Genomic DNA, 24,370 nt, shown 5'->3' with positions numbered 1-24,370 from the left:
TGCTAAAACCCCCGTGCTACCTCCGGCTTGGTCGGGCGTCCCTACCACATCCATGGTCCCTACAGACACAATTGGCCATGTCTGCGGGTGGGAAGCCGGATGTCGGTGTGTCCTGGTTGCTGCACTAGCGCCTCATCTTCAGGGGGGAGGGGAACTGGGGGGAATAGCGTGATCCTCCCACGTGCTACGTCCCCCTGGTGAAACTCTTCACTGTCAGGTGAAAGGATCGGCTGGCGACTCCATATGTATCGGAGGAGGCATGTGACAGTCTGCAGCCCTCCCTGGATCGGCAGAGGGGGTGGAGAAGTGACCGGGATGGCTCAGAAGGGTGGGGTAATTGGCCGGATACAATTGGGGAGAAAAAAGGCGGGAGGGAGGGGAGAATACATACAATTCAACAAAATTATGAGTGGGAGAAACTGGAGTAAGGGACAAATCGTGAACAGGTTCCACCTGGACGCGAGTATCATTCTGGGAAAACATATAGGAGAAAGGAGAGAGACAGGTTCAGGGAGGTCAAGGGGAGCAACTCATCCAGAAATGACTCATAAGCATCCCTTACCCCAACTCCCATAGATACTGCAAAACCTTAACTAATCCACTGTGACCTGTTATCTCTCAAATCTTGTAGGCAGAATAAACACTGCGGGCGTATTGTAACACACAACTAAAATTGTTTAAACTACTCCAACTACTTCAAACTCCTTTTTCCCCACTAGGTCTGGATGAGGTGGAGAGTATCTACATCTTTGCCGATAATGAAATCATTGAGTATGATGGAGAACTGGCCGCTGACACCCTGGTTGAGTTCCTTTATGATGTAAGTAATTTATTATCATCCGCTCATAGGGGATTTTTTTGTCAAAGCCTTCCACCAGCTAGCAACTACACTTGCAAATTGTTACAGCATACAGCCAATAGCCCTACAGCAGCAGGCAGGGCATATGGTAAACCAAATAACTAGCTACTAATGGGCAATATGACCCAACAATTTAAGATGCAGCCAACATTTTAATAGAGATGAGCGGTTTTGGCTGGTGTCTGGAGTGTTTTTTTCCAGTTTGAGTCAACTCAAACTGAGACATAAGAAAGAATAAATTATCAAAATTTTTCACTAAAACTTATGAATACCCCCCCCCCCAAAAAAATGTCAGGATCAATTGCAGTGTTAAAAAATACATCTTTCTACATAAATATGATATGTTTTTTATAATATAAGATTATATATTTCTAAAATGAACTTTTGTGTCTTTTGGTTGTTTCAAATGCAAATCTGTACCAAGTTCATGGTAGCAGCGTTACTGACCTTATTCTGTCATATTAAAGATATTGACAAACATTTCTGGAATCATCTCTCACTATAAACAATGTCTTTCATTAGGACTATGAAACTGACTATAGGATTAAATGACCTTCTTAGATCAGCCCTTTTTGTAGAAAAGAATTGTCAGCAGAGATCAGTGCTCTCTCTCTCTCTCTCTCTCTCTCTCTCTCTCTCTCTCTCTCTCTCTCTCTCTCTCTCTCTCTCTCTCTCTCTCTCTCTCTCTCTCTCTCTCTCTCCCCCTCTCTCTCTGGTAATTGCTTTTAGATCAGTTTAGCATAACCAATAATCTATAAAAATATTCAATAGTCCTTTCACCTCTTTTTTCAACCCAGGTGATTGAGGAGCCCGTTGAAATCATTGACAATGAGCGTGAGCTGAAGGGTTTCCATAACATCGATGAAGTTATCAAGCTGGTCGGCTACTTCAAGAGCGAGAAATCCCCTCGTAGGTGGAACTCTAAAAACCACCATAAAACGTTTTATTCTAATGTATAGGATGTTATTCTCAATCCCTAAATGGAGTCAATAAATTATAGCAAGCAAGGGTGGCATGGTGGTTAGTACTGTTGCCTGGCAGGATTATAGCAGCCTTGGTTCAAGTCCAGCCTGTTGTGAAGTTTATATGCTCTGTGTGGGCTTCCTCCCACAGTCCAGACATGCTTTTCTAAATTGTCCAACGCTGTGAGTAATTTGCAGGGATAGGCTCCAGCCCCCTTGACCTGATTCATAACAAGCAGCTGTTAAAAATGATTGAACATAAAGCAAAAGTATATAAAGATAGATAATACGTAAAAAAAACAATACTACACTGCATGGGGGACACTGAGAGCACAACTTGTTTGGTTGATAAGGTATATTAATTAATCTGTACTGTATAGTAGACAGTTATCAAGAAACATCGCTTTCTAGTGATTACTTAATTCCCATTTTCCTTCCATCCAGACTACATTGAGTATGATGACGCAGCTGAGGAGTTCCACCCCTTCATCAAATTCTATGCCACATTTGATCCCAAGGTACAAATTAAGTAAATTTGGTGTGTGTGTGCGTGTGTGCGTGTGTGTGTGTGCGCGCGCGTGTGTGCATGTGTGTGTGTGGGTACGTATTTATCTGTGTATATTTTGACAAATCCAAAAGTTCATATCAATCAAAATGCAATAATGGAATATTTTCTTCACAACAGCTCTTATTCTCTACAAAGTCTATCAAAATACCACATAGCAAAAACTTATGGACAATTCATTGCATTTCTTTCATGGACATCTCATTGTCATTTGACTTGATCCCACTTCAGATTGCCAAGAAGCTGAAGCTGAAGGTGAATGAAGTGGACTTCTATGAGCCTTTCATGGAGGAACCTGTCACCATCCCAGGAAAACCTTACACCGAGGCTGAGCTCGTCGACTACATTGAGGAGCACGACAGGTTAGACCATGCAATAGGCCAAAATTACATGGAATGAAATATATCCAAGAGCAGCAGATCACATTTTTATGCAATGATTTTAAAAAAATCAACAACGTTGATAAGGATATACATTTTTTATATATATATTTTTTATGGTTTCTTCATGTTCAGGCCTACCTTGAGGAAGCTTCAGCCTCATAGCATGTATGAGATCTGGGTAAGAAATGTTAAATTCCTCTGTCACTTTAAAGAGGTGGCTATAAACAGCGTCAATCATTGCACTTGAAAAAAGGTGGTGGCATTTGCTAGTCAAAGCAGTGAGGGGAGCAATAGGTACACTTATCTCAACCCTCCCCTTATGTTTGCAGGAGGATGACATTGATGGAGAACACATTGTTGCCTTTGCTGAGGAGGATGACCCTGGTAAGATTTTTTGTGAAATTACCAATACTAATGATAAAAATAAATGAAAAAAAAGTGACGGAGAATTTGTCTAGCCGTCACCCTTTTTACATGAGCCACCTGGCTGGCAACCCGCCCGTTCCTTTGATCTTAACATCTAGATGGTTTTGAGTTCCTGGAGATCTTGAAGGAAGTGGCCCGTGAAAACACAGAGGACCCTAATCTCAGCATCATCTGGATCGACCCTGACAATTTCCCTCTGGTATGACACAGTAAACCAGCTAGTCAACTATTCAACAAATTAAAACTATTTCAGCTTTTTAAATGTAATTCCTTCATTCATCTGGTTTTAGACTTCTGTAGAGAGTTTAACACATTTGATCATTTTGTTATTAATGTTGATGGTATGTTGTAAGGGGTTGCCCTTTTTGCTATGCAATTTTTGTATCCTCTTATAAAAAAATGTAAACATTTGTCATTGATAAACCATATTTTTCGGACTAGAAGCAAAAAAGACGTTGTTGCGAGGAAAAACCGTATATAGTAAGTTGCTTCGGTGTATAAGTCACATTTATATTTCGTTTTTAAAATTTCTTTCACAATAATCAGAGGCCAAGTGCTTTGAGATTAATTACTTTCGTTATGCTGCCCGCTTTCGGCTGCATATTTTACTGTGTGCTTTAATATGCTTTAAGTTTAAATTCTACAGTATACCTCTTTTTGTCAGCATTTTGGCTGAGACCTTGCATAGACTGTCGTTAGCGTAGGTTAGTATTTCAGTTGACTGTAACAGCAAGCTTTTATTTTTCAGCGATACGGTATTTTCAATTGAGTCACAAGACTAAGTAGTGCCATCTAGTGGTCTTAGTTAAACTGCAGCGTATTTGTCCGACAAAATTACATTGTATAAATCACTTTGGAATATAATACACAGGACCAGCCAGACGAGCACAAAAACAAAAAACAACCAAAAACAAAAAACTGTGACTTATGGTCCGGAAAATACGGTTATTATTATTTTTTTTTGTCAAAAAATAATTTTGAGTGACTATGTGCATGTATTATCTTTTTAAGGGTCTAACCTGTCTTCTGTCTTCCCTCCCTCTTTATAAAATAACTTTTAGCTGGTGCCCTACTGGGAGAAGACCTTCCACATTGATCTCTCCTCTCCTCAGATTGGTGTCGTTGATGTAGAAGATGTAAGCCCTGTTTCTCAAGATTTAGCATTACCGGCAATTTGCTAATATACATACATACATACATACATACATACATACATACATACATACATACATACATACATACATACATATATGGCATAGGCTCATGTGCCTCCTTTGGCATCAATCAAATGATCAGTTTGATTAATGCAATTAATGCAAATGAATAACATCCACGCACATGCTCACGCTGTCACTCAAATAACTATTCAACCTATTTAATAGTGAAAGACCTACATGAGGAGAATGCAGTATTGAAACCTCTTTTAAGTCACTTATATTTTGTATTGATTTTAACTGTTATTGCTCACTTTTAAGGCTTTAAATGGTCTTGCTCCTACACACATTTCTGATTTATTGACCTGGTGTGCACCCTCTCAACCTAGGTCAGTTTGTTACAAAGGGTGATCGGACTTATTATTATTATTGTTATTATTATTATTTTGCTGATAGAGCCCCCACACTATGGAACTCTCTCCCGTTTGAACTAAGTGAAAACCAAGTATTAAGTTTAGAAATCACGTCAGGACACAGCGCTGTCGCTCGACACAACCTCTCCGTGGCATTCTTTATTTAGACTGACACAGCATCAAAGGCAGACCCGATCAAACAACCCAGAGCCCGCAGGCATCACCAGTCGATCCCAGCACAATAGAACAGCACCAAATCAAATGCAGCACTGTCGATGTGTGCATACATAACATTTCCCCCCCCCCCCGGCAGGATTTCAAACATGAAAGGTTGACACAAAGTCCTCTAGGTGGCCAGGGCGTAAACGTGTGCGAACAGGTCGCGGGGCGGCCTGAGGCTGGGCAGGCCGAGGTGGGGAGAGAGATGGCAGGGGAAGCTGAGGCCCAGGAATGTCTGGGGCCCGTGTAGGAACTGCATGAAGCCCCGGGGCGTCTCGCCATGCTGAGGGAATGGCTATGGTTGTGTCACCAGCTGTGTGTGGCGGAGCTGACACCTTCCGTAGACGACTGGAGTGCCACCGAGTGCCATCGCTGAGGAGGTAAGTGGCTGGGCCCAGCTGACGGGTGACTTGGAGAGGAGAGGACCAGTATGAAGCCATTTTATTGTCCCTGTGGGGCCTGCGGACCCTGACCCAGTCTGACACATTGATGTCTGGCACCCTGGTTCGTTTTGACTGGTCAAACCGTTGCTTCATCCGCGTCTGCTGACGAGTGACTGAGGCTCTGACCCCAGAGGGAGGTGCCTGAGGTGTGGAGGGGCGGAGCCTGTCAAGGGGCATGCACAGTTCCCGGCCTAGCATGAGAGAGGCTGGGGAGACGCCTGTGGTCGAGTGCTGTGTGGCCCGATAGTGTAGCAGAGTGTGACGGATGGCCTGCGTGAAAGAGCACCCTTGGGCCATGTGTGCTCTGAGGCCGTTCTTCAGTGACTGGTGAAAACGTTCAACGCCGCCATTGGCCTGGGGGTGGTAGTACGCAGTGCGTATATGACGGATGCCCTTGCTTTCGAGATAAGCAGTGAACTCAGCAGAGACCAGCTGAGGGCCGTTGTCAGTGGTGATGGCCTTTGGGAGGCCCCAGCGAGAGAAAAGAGAGTCCAGGAAGTCGATGATGATCTGTGAGGTCACAGTGCCGGAAGTGGTGAGTTCAGGCCATTTTGAGTGTAGATCGTAGGCGACCACCATGAAGCGTTGGTGGTGGGGAACTCCATGGATCTCACCACAAATGTCCAACTGCAGGTGTTCCCAGGGCTGAGAGGGCCAGGCGAGAGGTTGCAGGGGTGGGGGAGCCTGGTGGCTGGTCTTGCCACTCACAAGGCAGGCAGAACAGTCCTTCACCAGAGCCTCAATATCTCTGTCTATCCCCGGCCACCACACCAGGTCTCGGCAGCGCTGTTTCAGTTTCACAATGCCCAGGTGGCCTTCATGCGCCGTATTCAAAACACGTGCACGGAGAGCAGCTGGGACCACTGTGCAAAACCCACGTGCCACGCAGGTGTCGTTCCAGCAGGAGAGCTCCTGTCTGACTCGGGCGAACGCAGCCAGCTCCTCTGGGACCTTGTGAGGCCAGCCGTTCTGGATGTAGGTGCGGAGCTGGGAGAGGACAGGGTCCTGTTCGGAGGCTGCCCTCAGCTCCTGCAGAGAGACAGTGGCCTGGAGGGGTGTGTGTAGCATTTGGACAATGTCCTTTTCCACACAGTCAGTGTCCGTCTGTGGAGCTGGGGTGGAGACAGAGCGAGAGAGCAGGTCGGCGACAACATTGTCTCTGCCTGGGGTGAACTGCAGGCTGAAGTTGTACTGGCGGAGGCGGTCAGACCAGCGGTGCAGCCTCAGGGGTTTGTGGCCTGTCCCAGATGTGGACAGCAGCGCTGTCAGGGCCTGGTGATCTGTCCTGAGGGTGAAGGAGCGGCCATAGAGGTAGAGGTGCCACCTTTCACAAGCCCAGATACAGGCTAACGCCTCACGCTCACCCACGGAGTACCGCTGCTCGGTCAGGTTGAGGGCACGGGAGGCGAAGGCAATGGGCTTCTCCACACCGTTCTGGGTTTGAGACAGCACGGCCCCTATCGCCGTGGCTGATGCGTCACAGGTCACAAAGGTGGAGCTGGAGATGTTGAAGTGAGCCAACACTGGTGGTGAAGTCAGTTGAGTCTTGAGATCACGCACAGCGTCACTGCATGCCTTTGACCACACCCATGGCTCGTCCTTACGCAGCAGCTGGCGCAGGGGGGCTGTGGTGGCAGAGTACTGGGGAAGAAACCTCAGGTAGTAACTTGTCATACCCAGGAAGGAGGCGACCTGGGCGGCCGAGCTGGGCTCAGGGATGGCCTGAATGGCGTCCACGTTGGATTGTAGTGGAGTTACACCGCTCGCTGACAGCCGGAACCCCACGAAGTCGATGGCTGGCACAGAGAGGACACATTTCTCAGCATTCAGAGTTAGCTTGTGCTTGGACAGGGCTGCGAAGACCATGTTAAGGCGCTTGTCGTGGATTTCACTGGTGGGCCCGTGTACCACTATATCGTCCAGATAAATGGCCACGCCCAGTATGCCAGCCAGCACGGAGACCATGATTTTCTGGAAGCAGCTAGGGGCGGAGCTGAGACCGAAAGGCATCCTGGTGTAGCGAAACACTCCTGCATGTGTCACAAAGGCTGTGAGGTTTCGGCTGCTGGGGTGGAGGGGCACCTGTAAGTACCCCTGTCTGAGGTCGAGCTTGGAGAACACCTCAGAGCCATAGAACTGAGCAGTGAGTTCTTCTGAGGTGGGCAGTGGATACTTATCCGGGACCACTGCCTTATTTACTGCACGTAGATCGACGCAGACACGCAGGCCCCCCGACTTCTTCTTAGCCACCACGAGGTTTGAGACCCAAGGTGACGCGTCCACCGGTTCAATGATGCCAGCTTCCAGCAGTTGTTGCAGCTCGGCGGAGACCCCATCACGGAGAGCCAACGGGATGCGGCGCAGTGGTTGGATGACAGATTTCACAGCAGGGTTGAGGAGAGGTTGATGGGTGAAGGCGGAGAGGCAGCCCAGCCCCATAAACAGCGATGGCCACTTCTGCTGCCAAGGTGTGGCGACAGTCAGGATTGCTGCCCCCCTTGTGTCTAAGAGGGAGAACCCCAGAGCGGAGAACAGGTCCAGGCCCATCAGGTTGGCCCCACGGCGTGCCACATGAAAAACTGCATTAGGCACCAGCTTGGTTCCATAGCGGACAGTCAGTTGGAGAGAGCCAACCAGATCGATTTTGGAGTCACCATACCCACAGAGGACAGCTGAGGGTGCGGACAGTGGCAGTGAACCGAAAAATTGACTGTAGGTATCAACATTCAGGAGAGACACACTTGCACCGGTGTCCAACAGCAGGGGAATGCACACATCATTAATGTTGACTGTGCATGATTTGAATGACACTGGCGCAGAGCTCACCTTGTGAATGACGGCGGTTGAAGACTGGGGGGTGTGGCCCTCTGACCCAGCCGTGTTGGCAAAGTGATTGTGCTTACCGCAGCTACGGCATGTCTGGCCACGGGCAGGGCAGTTCTGAGCCCTTGAAACATGAGACCGAGATCCACAGTTACCACAGGACTGTTGAGGGCGGGGCCGAGAACGCCGTCGTTGCAGTTGCAAGACGTCCCCAGTGGAGTCGGCGCCCGCCTCGCTCTGGCTGGGTTGCGTCCCGAGGGGCAGCCGTGAGTAGAGGGAGGAGTCGTTGGCAGCTTGACTGGAGGTGGCCACTTGCTGTGTATTTAGCATAGCAGCACACTCAGCTGCTACCTCAACCTGTAGTGCGATGGTAATTGCTGTGGACAGCAGCAGATCGTCTTTTTCCAGCAGGAGAGTCTCACGCACCTTTGCGTTGTTGGTGTGTTCGATTAGCTGGTCGCGAACCATCTCGTCCTGAAGCGCGCCAAACTTGCATGAGCTAGCTAGCCCTCGCAAATTAGCTACGTACTGCTGCACAGACTCACCAGGCAGTTGGTGTCGCTGACGGAATATAAATCGCCGAAGGAGGGCACTCTGTGGAGCAGCGAAATGGGTGCTCATAAGTCCCACAGCTTCATCAAAGTTTGTGACGTTTCCCAGAGTCCCGAGCACACGATGACCCTCTGCTCCCAAGCAGTGTATCAACAGAGCCGTCTTCCTAGCCTGGCTCACGTCGTCGAGCCCTGAGGCGATGATGTAATTTTCAAAACTATGTAGCCAGCGAGTCCATGGTACCGGAGGCTCGCCAGGTAATGCCAGGAAGGGGGCAGGTGGTGGGAGGGAGATATCAGCCATCCTCGTCGCCAATATTAAGTTTAGAAATCACGTCAGGACACAGCGCTGTCGCTCGACACAACCTCTCCGTGGCATTCTTTATTTAGACTGACACAGCATCAAAGGCAGACCCGATCAAACAACCCAGAGCCCGCAGGCATCACCAGTCGATCCCAGCACAATAGAACAGCACCAAATCAAATGCAGCACTGTCGATGTGTGCATACATAACACCAAGTCTCTAGCTTCTTTTAAATCTCGTCTTAAGGGTCCGCGGTGGCGTAGCGGTCTAAGCATCGGCTTGGTGTCGATGCAGTTGCCCACTGGGGACTGGGGTTCGCGCCCCGGTCTCGTCAGATTCGACTATGGCCGGACTCATGAAGCAGCAATCATTGGCAACGCTGTCTTCGGGAGGGGGGCGGAGTCGGCTTGTGTTCGTCATGTGAATGCGTCTCTGTGTGTGTCGGAAAAACAGTGGTTCGGCTTGGATTCGCCTTGTCACGAAAGTGGGGAGGCGCTTTCCTTCGAGACTGCCGGCCAGAGAGATGCAGTTGGCGAACGCATGCAATACGAGGGTGGGTGTTTGAATTAAAATAGGGATAAATTGGCCACTAAATTGGGAGAAAAAAGGGAAAAATCAGAAATAAATTTATAAAAAAAAAAAAATCTCGTCTTAAAACTTTTCTTTTTATGAAAGCGTTTACAAATGTTTGATATTTGTTTTTGTTTATTTATACCGTTTTTATTTGTACTCTTACTTTACTTTACTCTTACTACTGTTACCACTACCACTACTGTAACCATGTACAACCGCTACTGTTAATAGCCATAATAACAACAATATTACCGGTGTATTTTATTTGTGTAGCACATTTCTTATGTATGTGCCCAATGGGAATGTATATAAGAAACTTGCACATTGTGATACTTGAGCAATTTAGCACTTTAGCAATGATTTATTCAAGCGCCAGTATTTCGGGGATCCATTATGAATTCACACCAGATGTTTCGGGTGATTGTCTGTTTCCTCGCTTGCAGGCCGACAGCGTGTGGATGGAAATGGATGACCAAGATGACATGCCCACAGCTGATGAGTTAGAGCAATGGATCGAAGACGTCCTTTCTGGAAAGATTGATCCAGATGACGATGATGAAGAGGAGGAGGATGGTGACGACGATGATGAGGATGACGACGATGATGACGATGATGACGATGACGATGATGATGACGACGACGACGATGATGACGACGATGATGAAGACGATGATGATGATGATGATGATGACGACGAGGATGATGATGACGATGAATAAATGTTCACTTCCACCTTTGGGTTTTACTTTGCTTTAGCCATTGATGGCACAAAGTAACTGTAGCACCAATTTTCTTATTGATAACATCTTGTAGCAAACACACTTGGTGTCACTTCCTGTTTGCATCCTGTAGGGTTTCCTTCGATGGGCAAATAACAAGGTCAAATGGGAAGCTTTTATTTTCAGTCAGGGTTGGAGATTTTCAGAGAAACAAAGTGGATTTGTGTCTCGGGATAAAATGAGCTGTAGTTCAAACTGTAAATGTGTCATGAGTCTTTTGTTACTATAAAGATGCGTATCTTACACCTCTTGGGTCAACTGTGAATATGAGCAAAGAGGATGACGGCGTGAAGTGTTCCTCATTTTGTTTACCTACAGCAGCATAACACAGACCGGGTCAACCGACTCTACCCTTTAATACAGTGTATTTCTGTTTCAACTATGTGTTTTCTACTGGGTGAAAAGAAGAAACAAACCCTTTATTGTACGATTTTCAAAGAGAATAACACTCTCCTCACTTGATAGTCTTAAGATGGTTAAAATCTTAAAAAGTGATTAAAATCCTCCACACAAATCTTTGAATAATTTGACTGCTTCTGGTCTGTATTCTTTGGCTATGAATAAGACAAGAAATATTTTAAAATAAATGATGTTTTCATTGTCATTTCCATAAAAAAAAACAGATCTCAGTTTTCTGTACATGTGTGTTCTGTGTGTCATTGTTTTCATTCGTAATTTTATATAAAATGCAACACTTGATAAAGTTGGCTATTTAGACGTGATCAACTATTCAATACAAATGCTGTATCAACTTGTGAACAGTTCATTTCCAAAATTACTTTTATCTTATTTTTAAGAGAAAATAAACAAGCAACTTAAGTTCAGTTAAAAAAAAATTTCAGAAACACACTTGCGTTACCTATTGTTTTCTCTGCTTACTGCAGACATTGTAGATTTCACTGTGAAATAAAACTCTTCAGACACACTTTAAAGTTTTAGCTTTGTAGTGGATTATATATATATAACTAGAAGAACCCCGCTACAATGTAGCGGTTTGGTTATCAACCCGTCTAAATCTCCCTCCTCTCCATCCTGCCAGCTAACCGCCTTCCCCCTGCCCCTAAACCCCCCCCCACTCCAACTCCCTCCCCCACTCCAACTCCCTCCCCCCAAATGCTCAGAATCATCCGAAATGCCGAGAAAAGTGGTTGTTAGCCATTTTTAGAAAATGCATATTTTGCATAATTATGCATAATTATTATAATTATTTTAATTTTCTGCTATTTTTCTGGTCCTCTCTGGAACAATACCTACCACCTCCAAAAAAAATGAGGCTCATAAGTGCATTTTTGCAAAAATGCATATTTTGCATAATGCCAAAACATTTCTAAGTCCCAGAAAAAAATGTTTATAGAGGTGAAAAAATCAAAGATGCTCGGAATCATCTGAAATGCAGAGAAAAGTGGTTTTTAGCCATTTTTAGAAAAATGCATATTTTGCATATTTATGCATAATTATGCATAATTTTAATTAATGTTCTGCTATTTTTTTATAGGTGCCCCCAATAACCTCCAAAAAGAATCAAGGCCCCGAGTGCTTTAGTTTGGCCGTTTATAGTATCTCACACAGACACACACCACACACCAGACACACATTGTGAAAATACAGGAGTAGATTTCCGATCTTAGTTTTAAATGATATGAAAAAGGTGATGGAGTTAAAAAATACACATAATTGAGACTATCAATGATATTTGATTAATCTAGAGTTAAACATTCAATGAAAACAAAATGTACTGGAGTCAATTTATCAATTTCTGGGAATTTTACCTCATTTCTTGATGTCCATGAAGCATGTTAATAAAGCTTCTTCTAAAGACAAAATTCAAAATCCCCCCCCCCCATCTCACACCGTTTTAGGTGGGTGTAGGACTGTTTTTACCTACACTGCTCTGATTGGCTGCAAGACTGTAACTGACAGGTGAGCTGTCCAATGGTTGGGCTTATGCGAACAGGTTGAAGACTGCAGGAGCAGTCAAGTGTTTCCAGTTTTGAGATCACGAACTTGGCAATGCCAAAATGCCTTGTAAGATCAGAAGAAAAGAATACAGAAATTATAGCAAAACGTGGCAGTATCAAGGTTTGATATTCTCCCGTCTCCGAGATGAAGTGCTCCTGCAATTATTTACAGGAGGGTAAGGGAAAGCAGTTTGTTAGACTAGAACTTCTTTAAGATATTATTCATTTGTTCTCTATAAATGAAATTAGAAATTACTCTTATGGTAGTATGCAAGGGCACATGTGGGTATCCGTTATTTCATGTGACTAGAGTGACAAACAAGTGTGGCAAGAAGCACAAGGCCATATAACCAGGACATAACATCAGTAGAAGATAAACTTGTTTATGCCCAAAAGTATGATGAGTGGCATTCCATCATGTAAGTGTGACCCTTATTACACAGAAAACAGTAGCAGCAGCAGTAGTAGCATATCAAGACAACCATTAGACTGTCAAAGGGGGAGGACTGAAGACATCCTAACGTCATCCTTACATCGATGCAGAGGCCAACATGTCCTGATCAACAAGGTCCCTGACTAACAGCAGGACAATTGACTGACGCAAGTAGATTGTTCACTAGATTTGTAAATGGTATAAAGACAGGCAGGCTTCTGTCTGATTTTAAGTCACTCTGCAGACCTGACTCAGACTTTGTTGATTCGTCAATAAAAGTCTTATTTTGAAGGATCCTCGTCTCATTGAGTTTTTTTTTGCAAGTTCCCTGTATCACTGGCCACCACACTCTCTATCATTTTTGCACTTCTTATTTTTGTAGCAAAACCGTTGACACTCAGAGTAAAGTTTCTCTTCTGAAATCAGCCCTGAACAACTGGACTTTACCTTTGTTTCACAGAGAAAACAAACTGTCAAATATTTGCTGATTGAGTAATTAACTTCCTCTTCTTTCAGAGCCAGTTTTATCATTTTATGGCCCGATAATGTTTCATATTGCTGCGCTAAAAGGTTAATCGTTGATAGAAGGCATTTTCTAAATGACATTATCTCCTTGGGTTGAGGACTGGACAGACTGTGAGACAAAGGTGAGCCATGTATTATTTTATGATTATGTTTTCATGAACATATCTTAATGTTTTGGACAAATGTAAGGGGATTTACACAAAATTAGTTGTTTTCTTAATTTGGTTTTAGTAAATGAGGAGTTTGTTTTTGAAATGCAGCAGCTGCGTATTATGAGTAAGCAATTACACTTCAATGACATAATGTGAACATGTGAATTATCTTTATTTCGAACGTTAAATTTTTTTAAAAATGTATAATAAAAGAAAACAAAAGAGGAAAAAAATCAAAACAAGCAAGCAATATCATCATCAAACATTTGTTTTAAATCTCGGCAGTTGGAAAAGGAGTAGGCAGAAGTTAAAAAAACTTTTCTAGTCCTACCCGCTTTTTCTATTTTAGTATTTCAACAGTGAACTGTGTGATTTAAAAGAAAACTCAATCATCTCCCACCAGTGACCATGACGTCTATCTAGTAAACCATGCAAAGATCATTCATTCAACACAACAAGAACAAAGCAAGTGCAGAGCAACATCAAAACAACTCAAGAACAACTCACACAAGATGTCCCAGCTCCATCCCACATCTGTTCAAAACATTATCCTTAAAGAGTCTTTTAAGTTTGATTATTGATTCACATGTTTTCATTTCATCGCTGCAATTGTTCCATATCTTGACACCTTTGGTTGTGACACAATTATATTTTGCATTTGTCCTACTGGGTTTTGTTTAAACGTACATGTTCCTCTCAGGTCATAATTACCCTCCCTCAACTGGAACAACCCCTGGATACTGCTGGGTACTTTATGATTTAACACTTTGTACATGATTTGAGCAGTTTTAAAGTCCACCAGATCTTTGAATTTTAGTGTTTTTACTTGGATAAAGAGTCGGTTTGTTGATTCTCTGCAGTTGGCTCTGTTTACTATCCTTATATATTTTTTTATAATCAAAAAATTTCCCCACTGCTATGTCAACTTTCACATGACATCTATTATTTTTTCTCTTTTTTTAGACAAAAAAATGGACTATCAAATTGTTTGTGTTGAAGTTAATCCTTTGCTAATTACTGGCACAGTTTTGGGTGTGGAACTTTTCAACCTTGTTGTTTTCATTTCCATATGGTTTTTGTGCTCACGGTGTCGAAAGCCTACATGTGAGAAAGGTAAGATTATCAGTGAATCCTTGAGACATTACAAAAAATCTAAAATCAATGTGTCGCAGTCAATGTCCTATACTGTTATTTGTATAAAGCAAATTTTACAGTTAAATTTCCCCCCCCTTAGTCAATGACTTCCTTACCAGATGTAATAGTACTTTTTTTCTCTCTCATCTGAGACTCTCTGAAGTTGCATGTAAGACCAAAAATAAAGTCTATATTCAATAAAGTAAATTAGCAGTTAACACATTTAAGGTGTCCAAAGAAGGTTGAATCAGTTCATCTGGGTACATCTTCAGACTGGAGATGTATCCAGATGAACTGATTCAGCCTCCTTTAATTTTCTTAGCTGGATTATTGAGCATGCATCAAGACACATTTAAGGTGTGTAATTGCAAGGAGAAATTTTTTTTTTTACTTAATGATTCTTAATGTTTGGATTTATATGAATAATATCTCTTTTTGCAGTGCAAAAACACCAAGACCAGACAACACAAACCCGTCCAGGTATAGACCAAACTATTTAAAATCAATGTGTTGTAGTCAAGGTCCTATATTGTTATTGGTATGAAGTAAATTTTACGTTTTTTGTTTTGTTTTGTTTTTTACAATATATTTGTTGGTTTTCAGTCTGCAAATCACATCAAATTGTACATCAACAGTACAGAACACAGCAAACATTTTTCAGCCTGTTTCCTCCTCCCATAACCCAGTCCCTAACAACTTAAGTACAAAAAATACAGTTATATAAAATAAACAAAAGTAACGAGAAGAAGAAAAAAAATGAAAAAGAAAAGAAAAACATTAAAAAGAAAGAAGATTTAAAGGGTGTTTTCTGGTCAATGTACACTATCATATAAAGCTATCCTACTCCCCCAGAGCTTGTTCTTGCTGAATCAAGTTGCCAACACTAGCGTTATGCCTTAGGACGTGCATAAAGGGTCTCCAGATATCATCGAAAACATTCTGTTTACGTCGAACAATATATGTTGTCCTTTCCATTGACATGTTTGACGCCATTTCTCTGATCTACATTCCAATTTTTGGTCCATCAACACTTTTCCAATTAAGAGCAATTATACGTTTAGCTTGTAGTATACACATATCTATGAACCAGAACGCTCCGCTTTGTAAATGTGGGTTGGTAGGATATATACCAAGAATAAAAAGCTTGGGATCCAATGGCACTTTCTTTGATAGAATTTGATAAATCATATTAATAACATCTTGCCAAAAGGTTTTCACTTTCACACATTGCCATATACAATGATATAGTGTTCCTCTTGTCGCCCTACTCTTGATACAAGTATCAGGAATGTTATCATTAAAATTGTGTAATTTAACAGGAGTTATGTATGTCCGCATCAGCCATTTATACTGGATGAGTTTCAAGCTACTGCTGATTGTCTGCCTCTGTGCCTCCTTACATACCTCACTCCAGTCTTCTAAAGATATTTCCTCCCCTTTATCTCCCTCTCATAATCTCAGTTTTGATTCAGATGAATCATCAGACCCGGACACAAACAAATCATAGAGTTGAAATTAAACCTTTATCATAACAATGTCTTGCGACTGCTACCTCTACTGTAGAAATGCCAGGTTTATCTAATGAATGATTTTGAGATGAGAATATAAAGCTACTAAGTTGAAGATATTTGAAAAAATTATTCTTTGGAATGTCATATTTGGTTGATATTTCTGCAAAGGACATAAATACTTCCTCTTCACTGTACATGTCTTGCACTTTCCTTAACCGCTTTTCAGCCCACATTTGAAATCCTGTATCGCTTTTCGCTGGTTTAAAATTGGCATGACCCCAAATAGGACTGAAGCGTGACCAGGAAGAGTTTATATTCAAATATTTACAACTGTCAAACCAAACATTAATCATATTCAATATAATAGGGTTCTCTGTATTTTTCCTTAGGTATTTACGATATGCTGAATACAAATATAAGTTGCAATGGTAATCTTGGTGTAACCGAAGAGGATTCCAAATCCAACCAAGCGGGGGGGGAGGGTGTGGGGGTGTGGGGGTGTGGCGGTCCGGATGAAAAATAAAACATAATGGACTGCAATTGAGCTGCCCAGTAATACCACTGGATGTTTGGGCATTTAAGGCCTCTTCGGTCAATTGGTAGATAGAGTAAAGATAGACGTAATCTGGGACGCTTATTTTGCCAAATAAAGTTGGTAAACAATTTCTTGATTCTAGTAAACAAAGATGAGGGAGGGGACACGAGGATATTCTGGAACAAATAAAGAAATTTAGGGAGCATGTTCATTTTTAGAATATTTATCCTGCCAATCATTGAGATAGGTAAAGATGTCCAACGTTCTATTGATGAGATACTAGCTTTCAGGATTGGGTCATAATTTATCTGAGAAATCTTATTCACCTCAGGGACAATTTTTATTCCCAAATATGTGAAATTATCCATTGAACTGAAAGTAGAAGCATAAACATGGCTATTTTGCCTCTCTGATTCATTAAGTAGCATTATAGATGATTTTAAATGATTAACTTTATGTCCAGATAATTTTCCAAATGTTTCAATAACACCTGGGAGTGCAGGGATAGAGCTATGTAGATTTTTTTAGGATCAAAATTACATCATCGGCAAAGAGCGCCATTTTATGTTCTAAATGGCCTTCTCGAATTCAATAAATGTCACTGTGCACCCTCACCGCTATAGCAAATGGCTCTATCGCAAGGATAAAAAGCAATGGTGATAACATTTTACAGTTAACATTTTTTTCTTGTGTCATTGGCTTCCTGACCAGACGTAATAGTACTTTTTTATCATTTGACACTCTGAAGTTGCATGTAAGCCAAAAATCAAGTCTACATGCAATAACGCAAATTAGCAATTAACACATTTAAGGTGTTCAAAGAAGGTTGAATCAGATGACCTGATTCAGCCTCCTTTGATTTTCGTAGCTGGATTATTGAGCATGCATCAAGACACATTTAAGGTGTGTAATTGCAAGGATAATTTTTTTTTTACTTAATGATTCTTAATGTTTGGATTTATGTGAATAATATGTCTTTTTGCAGTGCAAAAACACCAAAACCAGACAACACAAACCCGTCCAGGTATACAACAAAACTATTTAAAATCAACGTGTCATAGTCAAGGTCCTATACTGTTATTGGTATGAAGCAAATTTTATGGTTAACATTTTTTTCTTGTGTCATTGGCTTCCTGACCAGACTTAATGGTACTTTTTTTTATCATTTGACACTCTGAAATTGCATGTAAGCCAAAAATCAAGTCTACATTCAATAACGCAAATTAGCAATTAACACATTTAAGGTGTTCAAAGAAGGTTGAATCAGATGACCTGATTCAGCCTCCTTTGATTTTCTTAGCTGGATTATTGAGCATGCATCAAGACACATTTAAGGTGTGTAATTGCAAGGATAATTTTTTTTTACTTAATGATTCTTAATGTTTGGATTTATGTGAATAATATGTCTTTTTGCAGTGCAAAAACACCAAAACCAGACAACACAAACCCGTCCAGGTATACAACAAAACTATTTAAAATCAACGTGTCATAGTCAAGGTCCTATACTGTTATTGGTATGAAGCAAATTTTATGGTTAACATTTTTTTCTTGTGTCATTGGCTTCCTGACCAGACTTAATGGTACTTTTTTTTTATCATTTGACACTCTGAAATTGCATGTAAGCCAAAAATCAAGTCTACATTCAATAACGCAAATTAGCAATTAACACATTTAAGGTGTTCAAAGAAGGTTGAATCAGGTCATCTGGATACACCTTCAGACTGGAGATGTACCCAGTTGTTCCTTCCATTATGAAGGAAAAACTATTTTGTGTTAGTCACTGAGGTGAAAAGGGATCTACTGTACTGAACATTTCTGCAAATTATACTGAGTCATTCCTTGAAGCTCAGCAACACATGGCAGACAGTACGTGACAGCGACTCTGTGACCCTGTCTCCGGTTGATGCTGCTAGTCTAGCTAGTTACGTACCTTGGTGCTTAATATACACGTTGGTTCACACAAACACTCGAATGGAAACGAATGAAAATGTCCTGCAGTTTAAAGAAAATCTTGGAGTTAATTACGTATTGATGCGATATCGACTACAGGCATATTTGGAAGTATCCCACAGGCGTCTACTCTTGCTGAGTCTGCTTGTCAGGCGGCTTCTCTTAGTTCGCAAATAAAAGTTATTTTTTTAAGTTTGTTTGCCATACAGAATGTCACGCGCCACTTTGTTGGCATCATGTATTTTCGACCTTAATTTAAGGTATTGAATGGCTTTATCCAATTTTAAAGATGTGTGAATGCCTAATACTTCCCTGCTGTCTCATTTAAACACAATGGGCTTTAAACGAGGAGCGGGGTATGATATCTGAGTGGACACCCCCCCCCTTTCTTCCCCAGTTGTACTTGGCCAATTACCCCCACTCTTCCGAGCCGTCCCGGTCGCTGCTTCACCCCCTCTGCTGATCCGGGGAGGTCTGCGGACTACCACATGCCTCCTCTGATACATGTGGAGTCACCAGCCGCTTCTTTTCACCTGACAGTCACCCCGTTTACACTTGGTTTTAAAATGCGTTTTTTTGTTGTTGTTGTTTTACGATCGGATCACATGTGCACAGCGCTAAATACACGTGTAAACGACCACCAAAACGTTTTGTGAACCGCTTACTCAAACCACTTGCCGAGGTGGTCTGGTACGTATTTGACCACATATCTTTTGTACTGTAAACCGTAATGCGTCCTGATGCGTCCCCGGTAAGGACATTACCGGAAAATACGTCATCAATGTTTGTTTTGGTAACAGCGTGCCAACTTTCGAAAAAATGGAGGGTGTACGTGGTTGGAGTACAAGTGAGACGAGATGCCTAATCTGCATTTGGGCAGAAGAATCAGTCCTGTCATCTCAACAGTTGGAACAGTCCATGTTTGAAACATCTTCAAACATTAGCTATTGTTTTCACAGCTAGTCGGCAAATCTGGCACTTGACTGAGGCCCTTTGACCTTGTATTGGAAGCGACATGCACAGTAATGAAATCTTCTTCTTCTTCTTCAGAGTAACACAATCTGATCACAAGTGGTCAGCAGGATGCATTTGGAGATGCATGATAGACAGGTATAAACGGCGATGTGTCTCACTGTCCATTTGTGAGCCGATTGTCTAAAACGCATCTTAAAACCAAGTATTAACAGGGTGAGTAAGGAGTTTCACTAGCGCAGAAGGATCACGCTATTCCCTCCAGTTCCCCCTCCCCACTGAACAGTCGCCTCGACCGACCAGAGGAGGCGCTAGTGCAGCGACCAGGACACATACCCACATCCGGCTTCCCACCCGCAGACATGGACAACTGTGTCTGTAGGGACGCCCGACCAAGCCGGAGGTAACGCGGGGATTCGAACCGGCGACCCCCGTGTTGGTAGGCAACGGAATATGAGTGGCCATTCTGTCCCTTGCTGAATATATCTATTGAACTGTACCTCCTTCGGGAGGCAGTCAGCACAGAAGTGAGTCGGGCTAACTTCTGCTTGGTGTTCATTGTAATTGAGTTTTAATCACTTCCTCCAGCTCCATTTATCTTTTGGAAGAGCGTGCAAAATCTCGTTGCAGACAGACAGATACAGCACATTTGACATGTTCAGCTTTACATGTCATTTGAAATTCACTGTACCATATTTACACAAATCAGACCAGAATTAAACCATATACAAAGTGAGTGCAAATTTAAAATTGGCAGCTCATTCAGTTATGGCATTGCTAACAAAAGAAGTGTGTTCAAGCAGATTTACATTTTGCTTTCCCGATCACTATTTTCTTGGCGTTAATTTCCATAATGTTGTCAGCTCATTTTCCCTGAAGAAAATGCATAGCATCATGTACGCACATTTACTGATAAAGAATTACTGTTATTAATAACAGTAATTATACCAAGTGCATGTGTTGTACCAAATCGGCATTGTTGTATCAAACTGTTTACATCAATAATTAGTAATTTCTTCTTTATTTTTCCCCCCCAGATAATGAACACTTTCATGAAGGTAGAGTAAAACCTCTCCCCTATTTAAGTCTTCAACACAAATGAAACCTTCACATTTCTCTGACCTTAATGTTTGTGAAAATGACCTCTTTCAAGGCAAGAAGGCCGAGAACCCTGTTTTTAAACAGCGATGTCAATGGGATATAAATAAACTAGCTTGTCGCAACCATAAAATCAGAGATTTAAACAGAAAATTTACCCATGTCTACTCATAGTCACTGTTTCAGTTCAATCCAATTGACCATCGTAACATACAGTGAATGGAAACCTCTGAGTGGTTGGTCGTAGAATAAACTACAGGCCGTACATTTTTTTTCAAACACATGAAAAAGAACATTTGCCCACCCATGCTACACCATTATGTAATGCACAGTGATAACTGGGGGCTGATATTAGATTAAACAAATAAATAAACAAATTAATAAATATAAATAATAATATTCAAAGAACCACAATAAACCTCTAAATTGTGATGCAATTTCATGTCCAAATGAGGGATTCTGGATCCAACCTTGTTTCAGTCCAATGTAAAAATGCATACAGGTGTAAAACAATTGCCTTTGTCTATGTCCAACGTGAATATTGACTCTTGGCATTTTGCAAAAGTGCCAAGAGTCAGTATCTTTTATGCATTTCTACGTTGACTTAGATGGATTTTGATAACTCCATTAAGAAACTGCTACTAGCAATTGTTAGCTAAGTTGTATTTGCCCCTGACGTCTATTGGGACGGTCCCTCTTGTCGCCTGATGACACAACATCCACATCATGGTGGTTTGCAAAATAATTCTCAAAATTCACTAACCTGTTCAAATGAGTAATATATCAATATCAATATATTTCAAAAGGAGGATGAGTGGCAAACAGGATCCAAAAACGTAACATTTTAGCCATAGGCAAAATTAATAAATAGACAGCCCTGATATGACGACAACACTTTCGAGGTCCATTGATGTACACCTGCTTCCCTCTGTCTTCAGTGGACGTCATTCTGGATACAGAAACAGCTCACCCCAACCTTGAAATGGATGAAAAAACGGTGAGGTGGAGAAACCAGCGCCCAACGACAACCACCAACAAAGGTGACCAGAGGTTTAACGACGAGCCCTATGTGTTGGGCGGTATCCAGCGATGTTGCCAGGCCTACTGGAAGGTGTCGGTGGAGGGCAAAGATGACTGGCTCCTGGGGGCTGCCCTTCCAGATGTGGATAGAAAGGGACAGTTGCTTCTCAGTCCTGAAAAAGGATTCTGGGTAATCATCCTGGCCAACGGCACAAACCTCACAGCAATGAATGATTGTGAAGAGGTGCTAGATAAATCCATGCCAAAGATAGTTGGTATCCACGTTGACTATGTGAAAAAAAGTGTGACTTTCTATGATGAAGGGGAAGATGACAGGTCACAGATATACAAATTCCACAACGGGCCCAAAATAGACGAATGGGTTTCACCAATATTTTCACCATGGAACAATGATGAAAAACCGATCGCTATTTTGCCCATCTTGAATAGGAATGAAAATAGTTAATGATAAGAAGAGAGCCCTCCAAATCGTTTTTTGTTTTTTTTAAAAAAATGTAAATTTCAATGGAAAAAAATCAAACGGGAATTTGTTGAAAAAAAATATGTGAATTTCCAAGTATAGGAATGGTTGGCTACATGCAAAGTACTGGGAACATGATTAACAGTTTTAATCAGTTGCTTAAATGCAGTCCTCGCTACATCTCAGAACAAACCCCCACACCCTGAACCCCCCTTTCTCCCCAGTTGTACTTGGCCAATTACCCCACTCTTCCGAGCTGTCCCGGTCGCTGCTCCACCCCCTCTGCCGATCCGGGGAGGGCTGCAGACTACCACATGCCTCCTCTGATACATGTGGAGTCGCCAGCCGCTTCTTTTGACCTGACAGTGAGGAGTTCCCCCCCGAACAGGCGCCCCGATCGACCAGAGGAGGCGCTAGTGCAGCGACCAGGACACAAACCCACATCCGGCTTTACACCCGCAGACACGGCCAGTTGTGTCTGTAGGGACGCCCGACCAAGCCAGAGGTATCACTGGGATCCGAACCGGCGATCCCCATATTGGTAGGCAACGGAATTGACCGCCACGCCACCCAGATGCCCCAACAATCAGTTCTCTTAACCACAATTAAAGTGTACACTGCAAGATTACCAGCGAATAGTGTTGCTGAAAATGGAGCAAACACAAGCAGTTTTCCTTCATGGGCAAGATCTCGCGAGAGGAAAATGTGTTTGAATGCGTGATGACATGACAGGTTGCAAGATGTGTTGTGTAATGTAATGTGCAAGTGTTGCACCCCTGTAAAGGGGAATAATAAAGGAAAAACACGAGACACGATGTCGCTTCAGTCACGTCCAGTGTTGTAATGTATTTTTTTTTTAAAACACAATTTTCCCAACATTACATTGCTATAAAATCCGCAACTGTTATAGCAACTGTTATATCAGAATATTACTCAGAAAAATAAACATAGTACTGGCAACACCATATATCTTTACAATGTCTTAAATCAGGATTGACAAACTGTACATTCAAATGGGCAGCAAACTGTATCATCCCAATGCTCTCACATCTTACATCTGCTTCAGTTCAAATATAAATGAAAATAACTTCACATCGGACGTGTATAGTTGTCATAACCAAACTGATATCTTAAAAAAAAGAAAGCTATTTAACGTCACTATTTTACCCATCCAAATATAACAATAGGGCAACACGTTTCATCACGAAACATATTGCAGCGAATTCAGGGGCCACGCAACCACAGGAACTGCCGCGGCCGGGAAGCGAACCCGTCTCGCCCGCACCGCAGCAGACATCGCTAACCGCTCGACTAAAGTGTCTGACCCGCCACTCAGCGGCCAACGTGTCTTCTTATCCATGCACGTTACACTACCCTTATTCAATGCCAAACATTGCACACAACCATCACAAATACACCTCTAAAACAATGGTGCTCGCGCCACACGGCGCAGGTGGCTAGCAAGAAAGCTACGGTGAGTGTAACATTCAGATATAAGTAAGGTTATTAGCTCTCAAAGTTACTGCAGACACCAACAATTTACTTCCTACTTATCTCCTAAAATACCAAAAACATAAATGTGTCACGAAACGTAATACGATCACTTTTCTTACCTGTAAAGGGGAATAATAAAGGAAAAACACGAGACACGATGTCGCTTCAGTTACGTCCAGTGTTACAATGGACGAATGAAGGCCACGTGATCCCCTCTAACGATAGCTCAGACACAAGCAATCAAGAACCGATCAGTGATTAGCGGAACTCTTTCAAAGAAATACACTTTGAAGAAAAGAATACTGTAGAAAACAATATAAAACAGTAATCAGGGAGATTTACTCAAAATAACATCAGAAATGACTTATGTTTTAGACCCAGATTATCCTTTTTTGTTTATCACTCTATGCTTATTTGCCTGGGACACCAGAGTAGTGTAACCGGTTATTTTCTTGCCCGGTGCGGGATTCGATACGAGGTGTACTGCGCCACAAGGCGACGTCACTAACCGCGCGACCCGTTAGCTAGGGACTAACGTGTCTTATTAGTAGTTTACACAAGTATAGATTTATAAGAGTAAGACGAATGAATGAATGATGATTTATTTCAAACAGGTAAATAGGTAGGCTATAACATACTGTAGCGAATTCGC

At 42.4% G+C, this 24,370-nt stretch overlaps 2 protein-coding genes across 2 annotated transcripts in view; both read left to right on the top strand.

Annotated features, from left to right (window-relative positions):
• The window catches only part of casq1b (calsequestrin 1b), a 45,146-nt gene extending 34,088 nt beyond the window's left edge, over positions 1-11,058 (top strand). Inside the window, exons 3-11 of the mRNA XM_056300876.1 lie at positions 720-820; positions 1,657-1,768; positions 2,266-2,339; positions 2,618-2,748; positions 2,902-2,947; positions 3,099-3,153; positions 3,294-3,394; positions 4,257-4,331; positions 10,120-11,058. Of these exons, the coding sequence (XP_056156851.1) occupies positions 720-820; positions 1,657-1,768; positions 2,266-2,339; positions 2,618-2,748; positions 2,902-2,947; positions 3,099-3,153; positions 3,294-3,394; positions 4,257-4,331; positions 10,120-10,395 (971 nt within the window). The 3' untranslated portion in view covers positions 10,396-11,058. The remainder of the gene's footprint in view (positions 1-719; positions 821-1,656; positions 1,769-2,265; positions 2,340-2,617; positions 2,749-2,901; positions 2,948-3,098; positions 3,154-3,293; positions 3,395-4,256; positions 4,332-10,119) is intronic.
• A 2,406-nt stretch (positions 11,059-13,464) lies between these two features.
• Positions 13,465-23,044, top strand: LOC130131018 (pyrin-like). The gene is made up of 5 exons (XM_056300878.1): positions 13,465-13,493; positions 14,621-14,636; positions 15,099-15,137; positions 20,663-20,683; positions 21,662-23,044. Exon 5 carries the CDS (start codon positions 21,706-21,708, stop codon positions 22,207-22,209), a length of 504 nt encoding a protein of 167 aa, XP_056156853.1. The 5' UTR covers positions 13,465-13,493; positions 14,621-14,636; positions 15,099-15,137; positions 20,663-20,683; positions 21,662-21,705; the 3' UTR covers positions 22,210-23,044.
• The last annotated feature ends 1,326 nt before the right edge of the window (positions 23,045-24,370 follow it).

Source organism: Lampris incognitus, chromosome 20, assembly GCF_029633865.1.
Source record: "Lampris incognitus isolate fLamInc1 chromosome 20, fLamInc1.hap2, whole genome shotgun sequence".
Taxonomy (NCBI): domain Eukaryota; kingdom Metazoa; phylum Chordata; class Actinopteri; order Lampriformes; family Lampridae; genus Lampris; species Lampris incognitus.
The sequence above is the reverse complement of the archived record's forward strand: the minus strand, read 5'-3'. Positions and strand labels throughout refer to the sequence as shown.